The 18,759-nt window shown below is 40.9% G+C and overlaps 1 protein-coding gene across 1 annotated transcript in view; it reads left to right on the top strand.

The window, feature by feature from the left end:
- Positions 1-18,759, top strand: part of LOC105061294 (uncharacterized) — a 104,164-nt gene that overhangs the window by 25,221 nt on the left and 60,184 nt on the right. Inside the window, 3 exon segments of the mRNA XM_073261838.1 lie at positions 7,329-7,817; positions 7,959-8,273; positions 8,876-9,007. Coding sequence (XP_073117939.1) covers positions 7,329-7,817; positions 7,959-8,273; positions 8,876-9,007 — 936 coding nt within the window.

Raw genomic sequence — 18,759 nt, forward strand, 5'->3', positions numbered from 1 at the left:
CTTGTACCAAATTGATTAAATCCAATCTAATAGGATCCAAAATTAAGGAGAAAATGGATTTAACCATGTGCTAGGATGGTTTCCTTAAATCCAATGCTAGGACTCAATAGCTCCAACCCAACTAGACTACACTTAGCCTAATTGTATAATCCAAGATCAAAATCATTGTTTGTGTGACCCCATAGGTCTAATTCTTTCTAATAGTGAGATATGTTGTGATCTCTATCATCAACATCATCGAAATTCTTTTCGATGGATCGAAACTCTTTTCGATTCAGCCAATTAGAATTATTGATTATTGAAATAATTCTAATTAGTCTCACAATCCACTAATGACACCTAGCAGTATGTAGTGGCAACCTAGCAGGACTAAAGGATGAACCTTTAGATGCAGTTACTGTGTGATTCGATTCTCCTATCGTGAGTTCCGACAGAATTGAGATCAAGATAAACTCGTCGAACCTCATATCTGTCATATGATAGAATCAATCGATTCAAGTCCGATGTGAAATCCAATAGAAACTCTTTTCTATCTTTCACACTGCCACACTTTCATGGTCATGGGTTTTTAGACTCAATCTCATGATCTATATAAGACTGCTCCTCTACCGAGGTTGATAGATCCCATCTTGATACAATCTAGTTCCTACAATGAACATACTGCAGCCAACATACACCTCAAGACTTCGTATGGCTAGGAGATCGAGTTATGGTGTAATCAAATTATAGTACCCTCAAGGTGAACTATCGATGTACCTCAGGTCAGAGAACTAAACACACAACCGCAGCTATGAATATGTCACTGACGAGAAGGTAGATATTCTTGTGATTGTTCGTAGATGGTCACGCTCAATATTCTTGTTCTTAACAAGCATTTGTACTTTTACTTCGGTGTCTCCACACCGTAGATTCAAGACTCATCTATCCGAAAGAAGCGATCATATACCAATCTTCGGGATTGATCACCATTCTCATGATGATCCTACCGAATAAGAGCAATGTGAGAGCCGGTTCTTTGGCCTGAAGGCCAAGTTCGATTGAAACAGGGCATCTCTGTTTCCAGCGATGGAGGAGAAGTTTTGATAGCATACGTCGGCGGAATCTGGCTTTATCTGAAGAGGATTAACCTCTCTTAAGTCCTAACCCTTCCCATCCTCTTTTATATAAACCCCTCCTACCTCTCGATTGAAACAAGCAAACCCTCACCGAAATCCCTCTTCCTTCTTCCCCATCTCTGGCAGCCACTGTGCCGTCGTGTCGAGTGCCCCCACCTCCCTACAAACCCTAACCCTCCTCCTTAAGCCCTACCGTACCTCTTCAGGTGTGAAATCCATTGAACAACCCCATCCGCTGCCGTCGTCGTCGCCATTGTCCCTGGTAAGTTTCCCTTCCTCTTCTCCCTTCCGGCCCTCGATTTCACTGCCATGGGATAAGGCAGATCTTCTTCTTTCTCTTGGGTTCTCTATTGTCGTTGGTTGGAATGTCGCCCTTGAACGTCGCCGTGCCACCACCGACGGCCATTCGGGCTACCTCACTGCCGACCCCCGATCCTCCGGTCGTCCCTATGACATCCTGAGAGAGGCCATGGGTTTCGGTTTTGGGGGAAATAGAGAAAAGAAAAAAGAGAGAGAGAGAGAGAGAGAGGGGGATGTAACCTAATTGAGTTGACCCAATTTCAAGTAAGGTTGGTCAATCAAGCTGATTTGGATAGAAATTGGACCCAAATTCAATTAGGTCTGGGTCAACCCGAGTCACATAGATCCGATTTAGAAATTGATTCAAATCTAGACCTAAACCATGACCTGGGCTCGGGCTAGATTAAAGGTCTTTCTATTTATCTTAATTTCTCCAGAATTAGGGGTTAATAAAACTTATTTAATGTGCTAGAGCCTTCAACACTGGGAGAACACCGGATCTAGAGATTGGATTGGGAGGATCATAGAATTTTGGATCTGATCAACAGGTAAGTTTCCTTTATCTCTGAATTTATGTATATATATATATATATTTGTCTTTAAAAATTATATTGTTGTATATAAAATGTTTAAAAATTATTAAAGTTCAAAATTATGTAATTATTTATGAAAAATAATTTACAAAAATTGGATCAAGTTTGACATCACCTCTGCATGATTACGAATTTGAAAAGAGATGAATCTTTGTTTTAGTATTGCATAAATTTCAAAAATAAAAATTTTCATTGTTGAATTGGTCAGTGTCATGGGTACATATGTTTTTCATGTTACAGTATGTTTAAAATTTGGTTATCCTTTCCAGTCAATCATAGATTCTTATAATAGAACCTGCTGCTATCATTTGGGCTATAGTTGAAGAAACTGAATGATGAATGTTTAGTATTAACAGATATCAACTTTCTTCCTTTTCTGCAACAATAAACTTTGTAAGCTATAGAATGCTAGAACTTTGAAAAGATTTCTGACTGGCATGTTTGAAAAGTTCGAACATTTATTTCTAATAGAAATAATGGATAATTTGAGCGTCTGGGGATTAGTTATTGCTCACTGCTGTTGGAGTTTTGATGTTCTGTGCTATATGATCATATTTACATATCTAACTTGCTATCTTTGCGAGACTATTTTGATATTTTGTCAGTTCTGGCCTTCTGGGTGGCTTATGCATTATCCTGTATTGGTGATCTGAATTTGAGCTTGCTATTTCTTTAATATATGATGCAATTTGACTACTCAAGTTGTCTTTGCAATGCTCTACCAGCTACTGAGCATTATTAGTATTTGTTAGTAACTCATGCATTTTATGATGATTATAAAAAAGGTTTATTGATATGACTACGAAGAAAAGAGATATGCATGGAATGTAAATAGATGGTCATACTCTCCTTAATGATGAGGATTCTGAAACAACTGATGCTGAAAATATTGATTCAAGAAATGATTTCTCTATCAACAAAAGACAGAAATGATTATGTTACTTCTTAGTATCATGGTTTTTAAACAATCTGAGTTTATGTTTCATTTAGAACATTTGATATCATCTATTATGTCTTTTATATTATGTTAGATTTTTAATTTATAAAAATATTATTTGAAGAAATAATTAGATGCCGTGCATCGCACGGGGTTCTAAGCTAGTTTAAATATAATATAAAGGATTAATAGAAAATTAGAAACAAAACAGAAGTACCCAAGATGCTGAAATAAGATGCATTGACCCATCCACAAGGACCCAAGAGTTCACAAATAGAGGACAAAAGGGGCAGCTAAACAGCTGTCTCATAGTCTCCTGAACACTGGGGCAGCTAAACAGCTGTCTCATAGTCTCCTGAACACTGATCAACTGGAAAGGGAGAGTATGCTATTTTCCCACTTTTCCTAAAGGAAAAAATGTTGGCGATCCCATTTATTAACCTTACAAATTTTGGGGCTCTGCTCCTCAATGTTGGAAAAACCTTCTAAGACAACTTCCCTTCTAAGACAATCTTCTGGTTCATTTATTGATCTCTTCCTCCTTTAGTCATATTCCTAACCTTGTTCTGAACTCTTTTTTTTTTTTTTTTTCTGAATGGAGTCTTGTTCTGAACTCAAGGGTAACAAAGGGTCATTACCGGTGCAGCAGAAATTTGAAGCAGAGCTAGGCTCTATTATCTAGTGGATTGGAGTTAGGGTGGGGTTCATCTATGTCAAGATTGGAAATAGTAGAGAGCAGGTTAGATAAGGATGGGCTTGCAGAAGGTCCTGGGGATGGATCTTTGTTTCTTTTGAGATTTGGGTTGCGGTTTGTTTCTGGAAATATAGCATCCTGCTTCACTCGCGAAATGTGTGACCAATAAAATCTAAAACTAGTGGATTTTTATTTCCCCATGGATTCTCTTGTTTTGCATTAGTTTTTTGAAATTTTAAAAACTATCCAAACAGCTTTAAGGATTATATTTCTGTGAGGATTGAGGTTTCTTTGGAAGTGCTCTAATGGAATAAAAAACATGGAAATCAAAATTATATGAATAAGCACTGAGAATGGTGCCTGATGCCCTCGGGACACCCACTTATGATCTGGGACCTGGTTGCCATGATTTGTACTGGCCAGACAATTGGTTCACTAGTTAGGTTGCCCGTTACCAGCCAGGACTGCTGGTTATGGTGCACCAAAAAGAGAGCCCTTATTTGCTCTTTTTTGAGTTGTTGGTTCTGTCGTGGTAGGGAGCTCAGAATGAAAAGAGAGAGAGGAAAGAGGGGAAGCGAAAGGAGGGAAAGGAGTGGTAGAAGGGAGAGGTGCCTAATTTGTTTTCTGTTTGCTGAGCTTTAGCCTCCTTTGTGCCAAAATTGCCATGCATTTGGTAAGGCCATCTACCCTTCCTTTATCTGCCATTCATTTGGCTGAAATTTAAAATATAAAAGAAAACTATGCCAAAATTTCTGTTTGGTGTGAAATTTGTAAATACTAATTCATAGTTCATTAAAAACAATAAAGTTATGAAAGATTGAAGGAAATGAAAAATTCAAAGAACCTGCAAGAAAGGGCATCGTGGTACCTTATTTGAGAGGCTTAAAAGGCTTGTTTTTAGAGGCTGCAAAGATCTTAAAAATTATTAAGATCAGCAAAAAAACACTAAACAATTTAAAAACCAAAAAAAGAAAAAGGCAGTTGGAGGCATCCCGATAAATTATCAGGACGTTAGCTTGTCATAGTTGGGACTGCAGCATCTTGATACTGTATCGACTTGGGACCCAATTGAAATAGGTGCTGGTGCAAGGCCTTAAATCCTTGCTTTAAGAAATTTGAACATTTTTACTCTCTATATAGGCACACACATATACTAATTTCTCTGGAAAATATGCCCTAATTATCTTTTTATGCTACCAATTTTCATATTTTAGATTCTTAACTAATTTTAGTTAAATTTTTAATAAAAATCTTTTTATTTAAAAGGTCCAAAAATGAAATTTTAATCAGGGCTATTATAGTGCGGGGATACTATATATATAAGCATATATCCTTCTTTTAACTTATGCTAGGTGTTTTTATCGAGTACTTTTTTATGTTTCTCTAAATTTTGGATGTGTGCTAAACATGCTGAAATTAGTACAAATATTCCCAGAAAATGATAGCACTGCTCACATTCCCCCAGCACATTCTAGCATTTATTGTTGTTCTTAGCTGGCATTTGTTTTATTTTTAATATTTTTTTTCTAAAAATTCATATTTAAGGAATGTATGAAAAATAAAAATGTTTGTGGCTAAAAAATTAGCACCATGACATATTTTGAAAGTGTGCCAAAATACAATCTTGACATGATTTTACCCCTTTTTTTATTTCTAAGTTGTTTTTGGCATGGAAACCAAAAAAAAAAAAAAGGAAGAGGGTGAAGATGTACCTTCTTTAGTGATTCTTCAACTTGAAGGAACCATAAATGGTCAAAAAAAAAAAAAAGAAGCCCGCTGGTCACCCTCTCCCTAGCTTCACTCTCGTATGCAATTTCAAGCCACAAATGAAGAGAGAAATGGTTTCCCAACATTTTTTTCTCAAACTGCCACCCTTGCTGCTTGGGAATTGACAGATGCTGGCTAGCAGTCTATACCGAAAGGAACAAACCAGTCCGAACCAGTTCTCTTGTGCAACCAATCTAATCAGTGCTTCTATTTCAATTTATCGATGGCTTGGGTCGATGTGCCATGTACAATCGGTTTGGGTCAATATTGCTATCATTGCTTGAAAGCAAGGTTTGTTGTGCTGGTGCCAGGGCCTTGATCGGTCAGCCGGTATATGGTTCCATATACTTCTATGCCATTCCATATCGGGCCAAAACCGACATAGAGAGGGCGAAGGGAGAAGGGGAGAGGAAGAGAGAGAGGGGGGAGGGAAATAGGTGCTGAAACAGGAGCCGACTTCATCTGATAAATCCCAAACAAAATACGAAACAAGGATCGAAGCTCCTATTTCGATTGGGAGGAGGTTGGAGCCCCTCCTTCGGCCTTCACCGGCCTCGATGGTGGTGTGGCGGGCTCATTGGCCCTCTAGATGCCTTTGGTGGCCTCTCTTTTTCTCTTTGTCCTTCCCTCCCTCCAGCCTTCTCCCGCTTTCACTGAGCTCGGTGGCAGTGTAGTAAGCTCGGTTGGCCCCCAGAGGCCCCCTCTCCCTCTTCTTCTCCCTCTCTTTCTCCTTCCTTCCCCACCTCTCTCTCTCTCTCTTCCTTTATTTCCTTCTCTCTCTCCCCTTTCTCATTGGTCCCTCGTTTTGAACGCCAGAGCCATCCCGGTCGGCCGCTGGTTGAAAGTGCGTCATAAACCATTGTTGTTAATACAAAGTTTGCTTTATCACTAAACATGACCTAGATATGTATGTCAAATCTTATTGGAAGTGTATGGGTGATGTTCTTTGGTTTTTGTTTGGTTCATTGTTTTAGAAATTTCTATGATTTTGCCTGTTCATCAACATTTCTCACTTACCCTGGTCTTAATGGTGACTTGTTTGTTTTTTTTTGGATAGTAATGTTATAGAAACAGCTGAACTTGAACCTTGAATCATTGTCCTCATGTATCTAGTAAGTTGTTCCATTCTCATGGCTAAATCTAGCTATTTTTAATGTCGTAACATGGTTTATTGTGTTCATGTTCATGTGATCATAAAACGATAGTACCAAGGTTTGCATCATGTGGTATAAATAATGCTTAAAGCCTTAAACTACCATAATCTCTTTTCTTCCCTCCCTTTTCCTAGAAAAAATGTTCTTGTTAAGAACCAGATGCATCATTCATTCTTCTAGGGGAACAAGATTGGTTAAAGTCGTGATATAAGGTGTATGACTCATGCATTTTCCTAAAAGGTTTAGACATCCATAAAAAAATAATGTCAAAACGAGCAGGATAAGGATGTGACTTTTGTATTGGTTCTTGATTATATAATTGTGTTATTGTAGCATTTCAATAAGCTAAATGTACATATAACTAAATGGTTAGTATATGTCATAACAATTCATGAGAAATTCTCTATTTTATCTCTTTAATTGATCGTGAAAAGAAAACAATTTAAGGCATATGCCAGGTGTGTACGGTGTCACTTAAAGTGCTGGCTCTAGGCCTTGCATGAGTTCATTTATTTGATTGCCCATGCATTCTGAAGACTGACGCATATGCATCGAGGCATTTTGCATGAATGTTTAGGCAGTTGGTTAAGGGAGATATGACCCATATCCATTATTAAACTATGCTTGTCATGTGGTTGTTTTGGTTGCTCCAAACATATTTATTAATACATAAATCCTTTTTTCCTGGGTGACTTCAGAATCTAGTTGTTAGAGAATTCTTTGTGGTTCCTTCTATTCGTAAGCTGAGTTACAAGTTTTTTCTAACAGGTAAACCTTCTCCGAAGTGGAGGTGACCTGACTGTGAAAACAAAGCTGCACTCTTTGAAAATCAAAGACGAACTTCAAGGTCGTCTTTCTATGTGTCCACAATATTTGGCATGTTCCGTGCTGAATGATAATTTTAAAGCTGATAGCTGCTGTACCTTCGATCTCGATGAAAATGAGTTGCAAAATTTTTTTCTGGAAGAAGATGATTGTTTCAAGGATGCATTGCCAGATTTCGCATCTACTCCTGATCGTAGCTTTAATATGCAAAACCTTGATTTGGCATATAACTCAATGACTAATCCTGATGCCTGTGAGCAGCATGCTGGAGTCAATTACACCAATGTTGTAAACCATGAAAAAAATCAGGTGAAAGGGAGGATCAATGAGGTATTCTATGAGGCACGAGACAACACTGTTTCTGATTTTGTGGCTGTTACATTTCTGACCCGGAGTCCTGATTCACTTCTGTATGATGGCATTGATACACAGGTAATTAATGTAGTTTTGTTGTTTTATTCACTTAGGATTTCCTGCCCCAAGAATGTGAATCATTTGAGAGCATGCCAGACAAGCTGCTTTCCCACTTCCTTGTACTGTGTTACTGATAAAATTTAAATTCATTTGTTACAGATGATCATCCGTATGTCGGCACTGGAATTTTTTTGCAATAGACCAACTCTTGTAGCTTTGATTGAGTTTGGCTTGGAACTGAGCCTGATTGATTCAGGGGATAGTGGAAATGATATTGTTGCCCCAACAACTGATTCCAATTGCATGAAGGAAGAAAATGGCCGTGCTTTAGTCAAGGGCTTGTTAGGCTATGGAAAAGACCGTGTTGTTTTTAATTTGAAAATGGATGTGGACAGTGTCTGTGTGTTTCTTAACAAGGAAGATGGTTCTCAGCTTGCAATGTTTGTGCAAGAAAGTTTTCTCTTGGATCTCAAGGTAATGACAAGAATATAGATTCTCAAGGAAACTGTAAATACCGTCTTACATCGTTGTCAATATTGATTTTCTGTTAGATGCCTTCTACTTGATTGCTATGTTGTTGTATAAGAAATAATTAGATGGACCATCTGATATATCGCTAATTTGATGTTCTAATACCTGTCACTCTTAACTCATGTACTTCATTATTTTCCATGCTCTCCTGCACCACTAGTGAAAGATGATTGCTAGCAACTAATATGTAAAAATGCATCATATATGAACAATGACTCTTTTCTTATATCAATACAATCTAAATATTTTCTTTTCAATGTAGATATAAACAGCAAATTCCTTTTTCTTTCTGCATCAACCTTGTCCACTAAATCAGGAAAATCTATTGACTTAGGTTCAGATTCTAATTTATTTTCCTTGTACTACAGGATTTTTGATTTCTTCTCTTTTTTTTTTTTTAAAAAAAAAGTCTGTATGCCATACAAACTGTTAATACAAAATATTATCACTTTCTTATGTATTAATGTCAAGACTAGTGTTTGGTGTTGCATTTATTTCTGTAAGCACCTGTCATTATGTTGTGTAATCTTTTGCAATGGATCCAGGTTCACCCAAGCTCTATATCCATCAACGGTACATTAGGAAATATGCGACTCTGCGATTTGTCCCTTGGACCAGATCATCGCTGGGGCTGGCTTTGTGATATACGCAACCAAGGGATTGAGTCTCTTGTCAAGGTATATTGTTTTTTCTGCATGCCCTATTTCAGTGGGTCATAATTCATGCTTCTACTGAAGCAAATACTGCTGCCTTAATTTACTTGGTAGTTGAAAACAAATATTTTCCTAATTTGTTTTCAAAGAACCAGGTTATGAGGGTGCAAATCAAGGTCATGTTGTGTGCATAAACATGTCTTTTAAATGTTTCACCTAGATTTACCAAAGTTTAGATGATTTTGGAAATTATAATTTTAAAAATATACTAGGATTTATGGTTTGTTCTGGAAGGAGATCTTTGTTTGTGAATTACATGTATAAACATGAGCTTTTAACCTGTTCATGAATATGGGTTAAGGCCTCTTAGAAACTTTTAGCTTGTGGTTTGGTAGAAAATCTTAAATGCATCAGGCTAGTTTGCAATCAAAGTGACAACTTGTACTATATCTATTTGCTAAGAGAAATATCATGATTTCCCATGCATAGATTCTTATATAGTGCACTTTGACTGGAAGAAACCTTGAAGAAAGTATCTGCTCCATTAAATTAGGTTGTCGGGATAGAGTAGGGGATTTGATCTGCTCTTTACTGAGTAAAAGTAACACCAACAAAAGTTGAGGCTGATCAACAATGACATGAACAACTCTGCTAGGTGTAGTGGTCTTTTAAATTAGCTTTATACCTGTTTTGATGATGCAAGGATTTTAATAGTTAAACTCCATCAGACTTGAAGAAAAATATGGATTCTCTATTAGCGAGTTTCAATCTTATTCCAGGTGCTTCTTGCAGGTTTTCTTAAGCTTCAGAATCTGGACAATCTAGTATGATACAAATTATAGTATGATACAAATTACAACCTACAAGGTTTGACGTGTTGTTCCCCCCTTTTCTGTAAGAACCCATGTGGATGCTAGTAGTTTATCCTATGGAGTATTTTGACTTCCCAACATAGGCTAGACGCAAACATTGTGGTTACCAGTTAGTGAGTGAGAAAATTTATTAGAGAGAACTGTAAGGTTGTTGGACTCAAAAAAAATTTAGTAACTACTTTGTGATATGTTGTATTTAATGGTAAAATCATTGTAGGCAAGCACTTTGTCCATATGCTGTGTTTGACTGATGCACATAGGCAAGGTAGGCCACATTGGCTTTTCTTATTTAATACTTATATTAAGCACTCCTGGAGATCCAATGTGCATTAATTTAGGATAACTTAGTTTTATAATAATGAATTTAAATATCAATCAAGGTTTGAAATACCAAACAAGGATCATTACTGTGTGAAACAAGGGTGGGTATGGTACAGCATATTATGGACTAAGCCAACAAAGGGTATCCTCAAACACCCTTGGTTTGGCCTTGTTTGGCCTCCAAACTCTGATTGGGGCTATTTATTATATCTTAGTGTCTAAATGTTTGTTGTTGCAAGAAATAATGTGGGAATATCTAGTTAAGCTCCAATTAAACTTTTCTGTGTGCTAGAGCATTAACATGCATAAATATCACATGACATTCACATGACTTGCAACCTAAAATACATTCAATAGTAGCACCTGCAATCCAATATATTTTAAATGATCATTCAAATATGCTATCTGTTGCGGCTTGTCTCCGGCGGGATAGTCGGATCGTTGCGTTTGAGTGTCGAATGGCAGGAAATTGGTGGAGAAGGACCGCTTGTCGGGGAAAGGGCACAGTCGAGAGGGCTCGCGATGCACCAAATGGAGGCGAGGTCAACTTGGGCCGTACGAAAAAGTCGGCCGGCGGCGTTCGGTGGTAGCAGAAAAATTTGCAAGAAAAGTCTTTACCGGAGATGGCTCCGGTATAGACACTCTGACGCTCAAGTCAGTTTTTAGCTCAACAGGTGGAGGAGCTAGTGAGGCAGAGTCTTGGGCTCTAAGTATTGGAGTGTGCATACCTCCTAGAGGTCTTCTCTTATCTCTATTTATAGAGAGAGCAGGATGAAGGATGAAAGGACGGGAATGTATTCGATAACGTCCAATCATATGGAGCCGTATGGGGGCATCTTTAATGGCCCTGTTAATGGGCATGCCTTTTGTCCGGCACACCGGTGGTTGTGGTGGCGGGTTTTATCGCATGCATGTGGCATAATTAATGACTTTGTGGTGTCCTATCATGATGTGGAGCAGATCGCTTAGGGTACGACCTTAGGATGATGCAACTTGCTGTGACTCGATGTGACTGCATGGTGGCCACACTTGACTGCCAGCTATTGGCCGATATCGATATCCAGGTTGGCCACTAGCCGGAGCAAGATGAAAGGGGTTGGAAGCAATTTGAGGTGAGTACCCGCATGCTAGCAGTCCCGAGCTTGCCAAGTAGGGTTGGAAAGTCCGGTTGGTAGATGACTGACTCGAAGTATCAGATACTGTAGACAGCTGTAGAACCCTATTCCGGACCAGAGCTATCGCGATAGGCAAGTACGTCGGTTTCTCGCCGATGCCGCTAAAGAAATAGACCGATCGCTGGCCAATGTAGCCTTGGACAATGTTGCCACATCCAAGTGATGTTGAGATCGGACTTCTACCGACCTCAGCTTTCAGACAAGGTCGGCTTCCTGATGAGGCCGGTTTCCTTGGGACCATGGTCTTTTGATGAGGTCAGCCCTCTGGTGACCCCGGCTTTGCGTCGAGATCGGCTTTATGATGATCTCCACGATCCGGCTCCACATCAGTAGCTTCGCATCGGTATTCTCCAAAGGCGTCGGTTTTTTTCGAGGTAGGCCTCCGATCGAGATCGATTGGATGAGGTCGGTTAAGTGACGAGGACCTATCCCAATACTTGCCCTCCAACTCCTGAGTCCGATTACGTAGTCTTCATCAGGCGAAAGGAGTTAACTAATGTGTGGGTTCGAGTAGTATTTCCTGATGACCATCCCCGGAAGCCATGCGCAGCGACTTGTTGTTTCGGGGCATGGGTCGTCGTTCTGCGAAGCATCTCGTCAAGTTTGAAGCATGGTGGTTGAGGCGGAGCATGGTTGTATCTCCACTTCATTCCGGATCAACTGATCCTTGGTCAGTCAGAGACAAGCCCACTAACCATAATTTTTTTCGTCTGGGTCTGTGTCGCGAACTGTACAGCTCATACTTCAGTGGTCCTTCGGCCATAGCTGGCACGCTAATAGTTGCCAGCCATAGCTGGCACGCTAACAGCTCATACTCCACGGTTTTGTTAAACATGTATTAGCCGAATAACGTCAGGTTTCGTCTGGGTCTGCACCGCGAACTGTAGCTTATACTCCAGCAGTCTTTCGGCCATAACTGGCATGCTAACAGTCGCTGAACTCTATGGTTTCGTTAAACGGATATTAGTTGAATAACGTCTCGTTAGGTACCAACTAACGAGGATGTGGATTGGTCGGCTGTCAAGCTATCAAGTTGCTGACGTCTGGAGGAGTTTCTCGAGTCGGAGGAACATCTTGAGTTGCTGGCCCCCGTAGTGTCGGTCTCGTCGAGGTCATGGTCGACTCGTTTTGGAGGGACTTCTTGATGACTTATTTTGGAGTTCCTCGGATTTTATCGAGGTGACCTCGTGTCTCGTCAGTACTTCTATTGTTGCACATCGGATTTTATCAAGGTAACCTAGTGTCTCGTCAACGATTTGGACCGCATTGCACCTCGGAAGCCGTCGAGGTGACTTGGGCCTTGACGAGGGTTTTTGTTGTAGGCCATTTTGTTGTAGAGGAGCATTGTTGTTTGCTGCGCCTCAAATCTCATCGAGGCGATCTTGGTCCTTGACCAAGGGTTCTCGTCGTCGTACCTGGGACTTGGTCGAGGTGATCTCTAATTTGGTCAAGGGTTAAGCCTTTGAGAGTTAAGAGTTGTTTAAAATAGAATCATAGGAAAGAAAAATTTTTATTTATAAGGCGTTTCTATTGATAATACATCCGTAGATTTCAGCATTTCAGGTTCGAGGAATCTCCGTACTGTCCAGACTCTCGATCTTGTATGCTCCAGGTCGTAGAACCGTGAAAACTTTGTAGGAACCTTCCCAATTTGGGGACAACTTTCCTTGCTCGGTCGGTTTGGAGACTTTAGCTCTCCTGAGGATTAGGTTTCCGACTTGGAAGATCTTAGGCTTGACTTGGGTACCGAGCTATCCTTTGCTAATAGAAAGCCATCCTCAGTTGGACTTGTCTTTGGATCTGATCGAGCAAGTCCAGATCAGCTCATCGCTTGTTCGAATTGGTCCGTTCGTCATAGTGCTCATCTGAGTTGAAGGTAGGCTAATTTCAACCAGGATCACAGCTTTCGTCTCGAATGCCAGTTTGAAGGGGGTCTCTTCGATCGGAATTCGAGGAATTGTTCGGTAAGACCATAGGATGCTGGGGAGTTTGTCAGTCCAACATCCTTTGGCTTGATCAATTCTTGTTTTCAGGTCTTGTAGAATTATCCTGTTGGTCATCTCGGCTTCTCCATTAGATTGCGGATGTCGACTGAGGTGAATCTATGGATGATATGGTACTTTGCACAGAATTTCTCAAACCTGGCGTTGTCAAATTACCGCCATTGTCGGTGATGATCACTCGAGGTAGACCAAAGCGATAGATGATGGATTTGCATAGAAAGTCTGTAGTCTTCCTTTCCATTATCTGCTCCAGTGGTTCGGCCTCTACCTACTTGGTGAAGTAATTGATGGCCACGATGATGAACCTTCTTTATCTACTGGCAGACGGAAAAAGATCGAGTATATTGACTCTCCACTGATCAAATGGCTATGGTGCTGAAATGGTTGTGAGTTGACTTGACGAAAGTCTTTGAACATTGGCAAATCTCTGACATTGGTCACACTTTTGCACTAGATTGGCAGCATCCTTCTGCATGGTCGGCAATATTATTCTTGCTGTAGTATCTTGTAGGATAGCGACTTGCCCCCGAAGTGGTTGCCGCAAATGTTCTTGTGCACCTCTCGAAGAGCGTAGTCGGCTTGGGAGGGTCGGATGCACTTGAGCAGGGGCAAAGATGTCGACTTATGGTAGAGTTGGTCGTCGATGATCATGTACTAGGCTGCCAGTCTTATTCGACGCACCTCGGTAGGATCAATCGGCAAGGTTTCGTTGATCAGGAACTCAACAAACGGATCGATCCAGCTCGATTCATGACCGACCTAAACCTGGTGAACTTCCTCGAAGTCAATACTTGGATTTTCGAGATGTTCGATGAAGATTTTTTCCAACTCACCGCAGTCGGATGTGGCGAGTCGGGATAGGGAATCAACTCGGCGTTCTCTGAGCGGGGGATGTGGTAGACCTCGAAGTAATCAAAATTTGTTTGCAGAGATCTGAGTTTTTGTAGATACCTTGAGAGAATTGGATCTCGGACCTCATATTCTTCTCGGGATTGTTTGACGACCAGCTACGAGTTGGTGAACACCCTTAGGCATTTTATACCGAGGTCTTTGGCGATCTTTAGTCCGACTATCAGAGCTTTGTATTCAACTTGATTGTTAGAAGCTTTGAAGCCAGACCAAAAAGGCGTACTCAGTTACCACCCTATCAATGTTGGTCAAAATGAGACCCGTACTGCAGTCTTGGGTGTTTGAGGCTCCATCCATATGTAGAATGCATGCAGGCTCTGAAGTTTCTCCTTGGGGGCGGTCCTTGACTTGGTTGTCGTCCGTCAGAGTGCACTCGACAACAAAGTCAGTGAGTATCTGAGCGTTCATCGAGGATCGCAGAATATAAGAGAGATCAAACTCATTGAGTTCGACCGTCCACTTGGCCATCCTCTCCGAAGTGTTTGGTCGTGGAAGTATAGTCCTCAAGGGGAGATCGATTAGGATCTTCACTGAATGGGCCTAGAAATAAGATCATGGTTGTCGAGTCATCGCGATGATCTTGAAGATCACATTTTCGATTCGAGGATATCTGACTTCCGTCCCGTGTAGCACCCGACTTATGTAGCAGATCGATTTCTGCACCTTATTTTTTTCTTGGATTAGTACCGAGCTCATGGCTTCAGGAGTCACAACCAAATACATAAGTAATTCGTTGCCGGTATTTGGCTTTGTCAGGAGTGGAGGAGAACTCAGGTACCACCTCAGGTTGTCGAAAGCCTTCTGATATTCTTCCATCCAAGTGAAGCTCATCTGTTGAGGTTTTTGAAGGAGAGGCACCGCTTTGCAGACTTGGAGATGAACCTTTTTAAAGATGCAATGCATCCGCCAGCTTCTAAATATTCCGTCGAGAGGTCGGGGGCTTCATGTTGAGAATCGCCTTGATCTTCTCGGGATTGGCCTCAATGCCTCACTTCGTCATTATGAAATCAAGAAATTTTTTTGACGTGACGTCAAAAGCACACTTTGTCAAGTTCAGTTTCATCTGATGTCTGCTCAGGGCGTCGAAATTTTCTGTTAGGTCGTCGATATGGAGAGTAGCTTTCTTGCTCTTCACAAGCATGTTGTCGATGTAGACCTTTATGTTGCGATCGATCTGGTTCTTGAAAATTTTGTTGACCAGCCTTGATATGTAGTCCTGACGTTTTTGAGACCGAAAGGCATGACTTTGTAGCAGAACAAGCTTTTGTTGGTGATGAATGCCGTCTTCTCCTCATCCTTCGGCGCCATCCGGATCTAGTTGTAGTCAAAGAAGATGTTCATGAAGCTAAGCAGCTGATGGCCCGATGTAGCGTCGACTAGTTGATCAATCGGGGGCAGTGAAAAGCTGTCCTTTGGACAAGCTTTATTCAGATCGGTGTAGTCGATGCATATTCGCCATTTGTCATTAGTTTTCTTGACCATCACAACGTTTGTGAGCCAATCTAGATAGGCTGCCTCATGGATGAAGTCGGCTGCTAGCAATCTATTGATCTCCTCGTGATGGTCTTCTGTCGCTTAGGAGTGAAACTTCTTTTTCTTTGTCTCACCAGCTTATACTTAATGTCGATATTTAGTCGGTGGACAATCATATAGGGTGGGATGCCCGGCATGTCTGAGGCAGATCAGGCAAAGACATCTATGTTCTTCCTTAGTTGATCAGCTTCTCCCTCAGTTCGTCACTTAAGGAAGATCCGATCTGAATAATTCTGGTTGGATCCTCGTTGAGGGGCATCGAGGGGAGTCGCTCTGCGGGTTCTCCTCGACTTTCTTCTTTTTTTTGATCCTGTCCGTCATCGATGGGAAGAACTTCAGCCAGCTTCTTTCTTTTGACTATGGTTAAGTAACATTGTCGGGCCAGCTGCTAATCTTTTCTCATTTCATTAGTTTCTTTTTTCATCGGGAAGCGCACGAGCAAGTGATACGTTGAGACGATTGCTTGGAGCGTGTTTAGCCCGGGTCATCCCAAGATAACATTGTAGGCGGAGGGAACCTGGACCACAAGAAAATTGAGTTGCACGGTCGATTACCGAGGTGGTCGTCTGACAGTAACATGAAGTTCTATCTCTATCTCTACCTTGATCGAGTCGTCAGTGAATTCGACTAAAGGAGCGTTGACTGGTTAAGTCCATCAATAGAAACTCATATTCGAGAAAAATGATCGTAGAAAATTACGTCGGCTGAGCTTTCATTATCAATAAGACATCGTTTTACATCATAATTGGCTATCGTCATTGATACAGCAATAGCATCATTATGAAGAGTTTGGACTCCTTGCAGATCTTCCTCGGAGAAGATGATATCGTCGTTTAATCGCCAACGTTTGGGGGAGCTTTCTGGGTCATCGGCTCCCCAAAGTCTTGGTCCCGTCGAGATCATGTTGATCAAGTTCGCTGTAGGTTGAGTGTGAGCTTCCTCGTCAGGGCGCGGCTGAGGTTGAGAGTCACCCGACAGTTGGGTAGATCGGTCCCATACGTACTTCTCAAGGTATTCCTACCTTCTCAGGTCCTCTATCTCGTTCTTCAGCTCGATATACCTCTCGGTGTCGTGGCCGTAGTCGTAATTGAACCGATAGTAGCACTTCTGGTTACGGAAGGTGCTTTTGTCTTCTTCGACTGGGGTCATCGAAGGTAGTCCTCCCCCTCTATCTCAATGAGGATCTGTGCACGAGGAGTGGTTAGAGGGGTGTAGGAATCATACCTGGGGTCGAAGTTCTTTGGCCTCGGCTTGTTCGGGAAGGTGGAGCCTCCCTCTTAGCGCGGGCTCAGTTGGCTCCCACGGAGATACTTTTTTTCTTGATCTTCTTCTTTTCAGATCCTTGCCCTCAGATCGACGTCGATCAATCTCGCCCTCGGCTCGGATGTACTTCTGCACGTGCTCGAGGAGTTCGGTATACGTCCGGGGAAGCATCTTGTTCAGGAAATAGGTGAACTTGGAGCTACGTAGGCCCCGCTTCATGGCCATAATGGCTGTCGATTCGTCGAGATCCTGGACCTCCAGAATGTTGAAACACACCATAAAGTCTTGTAAAGATTCTCCGTCTTGTTGTTTGACGGAGAAAAGGCTATCGGATATCCGCGGCACCTTTCGATTGGTATCGAAGTGTGCCAAGAAGAGCCGGTACGATTGTAGGTAGTTGAAAAATCTGATATCCGAACCATGGCCGTCGCGACAGCCAAGTACGCCGGTTTCTTGCCGATGCTGTCAAAGAAACAGACTGGTTGCTGGCCGATGTAGCCTTTAACTTGGACAATGTCACCACGTCTAGATGATGTTTAGGTCGGACTTCTACCGACAGCTTTCAGACAAGATCGGCTTTCGATGAGGCCGATTTCTTGGGGACACGGTCTTCTGATGAGGTCAGCCCTCTGGTGACCCTGGCTTTGCGTCGAGACCGGCTTTATGCTGATCTCCACAATCTGACTCCACATCAGTAGCTTCGCATTGGTATTTTCCTAATGGCATCAACTTTTACCGAGGTAGGCCTCCGGTCGAGGTTGGTTAAGTGACAAAGACCTACTCCAACACTATTATTTTGAAAGTTAATATTTTATTTAAAAACTAATGTACAAAAAATTACTTTTTATAAAAGTTAACAGCTTGAAGGAAGTTATCCCATTGAGGTTGCTAATAGGCTTCGTTTTGACAACATGGTAACATCATCTTGAATAAAACCAATTGCTCATGCTTTGGTCGGTGGTGATTTTCAAAATTACATGAGTTTTGCTATAGCTTCTATGGATTAATCTAAAAACCCAAATTGTTAATTTTGATCTTGGATTCATTCTCTATGACATAAATCCAATGATCCCTAAGGTTTAATCTTCGTTTAATGGAGTTTTATTGGCAGCATCATAATACCGCGTATCATCTTGCGGTGAGCCATCTATCATCTTGCAGTATGTTGTATATCATTTTGCAGTAAAGTCCTTAAGAATCGTGAATTTGCTGGCAGTATGTCACATATTTGCTTGCGATATAAATTATCAAGACTAATCCAATGCCAATGTATTAGCCCCTATTGGCAAGGTACTTAAAATAGTCAGATTGAGAGTTCAAGTCATCTCGAATCAAGATTCTTTTCACAAATCACATTTCATATTTCAGTTCGAAATCAATCACGGATAATGCACAACAAGATCAATACTTTTAATCATGCATCATCATGATATTTCAAAATAAGATATATTCAATAACAAAATATTATTTATCAAATTCATGTATCATAAACGTATGATTCAAAGGTTATTAATATAACAATCTTAGAAGTTAGAATTTGTTGATAAATTTAGGAAAAGTGAAGCATTGCTTACCTCATAAATACTTTAACAAATCTAAACAATTTCAAAAATTTTATTTTAAATCTTCAAATAAATAAATTATATTGCAGAATCCACTGATGGACATCTTTTTGTCGAGACGATTACACCCCTATATAG

This window comes from Elaeis guineensis, chromosome 1 (genome assembly GCF_000442705.2).
Source record: "Elaeis guineensis isolate ETL-2024a chromosome 1, EG11, whole genome shotgun sequence".
NCBI lineage: Eukaryota > Viridiplantae > Streptophyta > Magnoliopsida > Arecales > Arecaceae > Elaeis > Elaeis guineensis.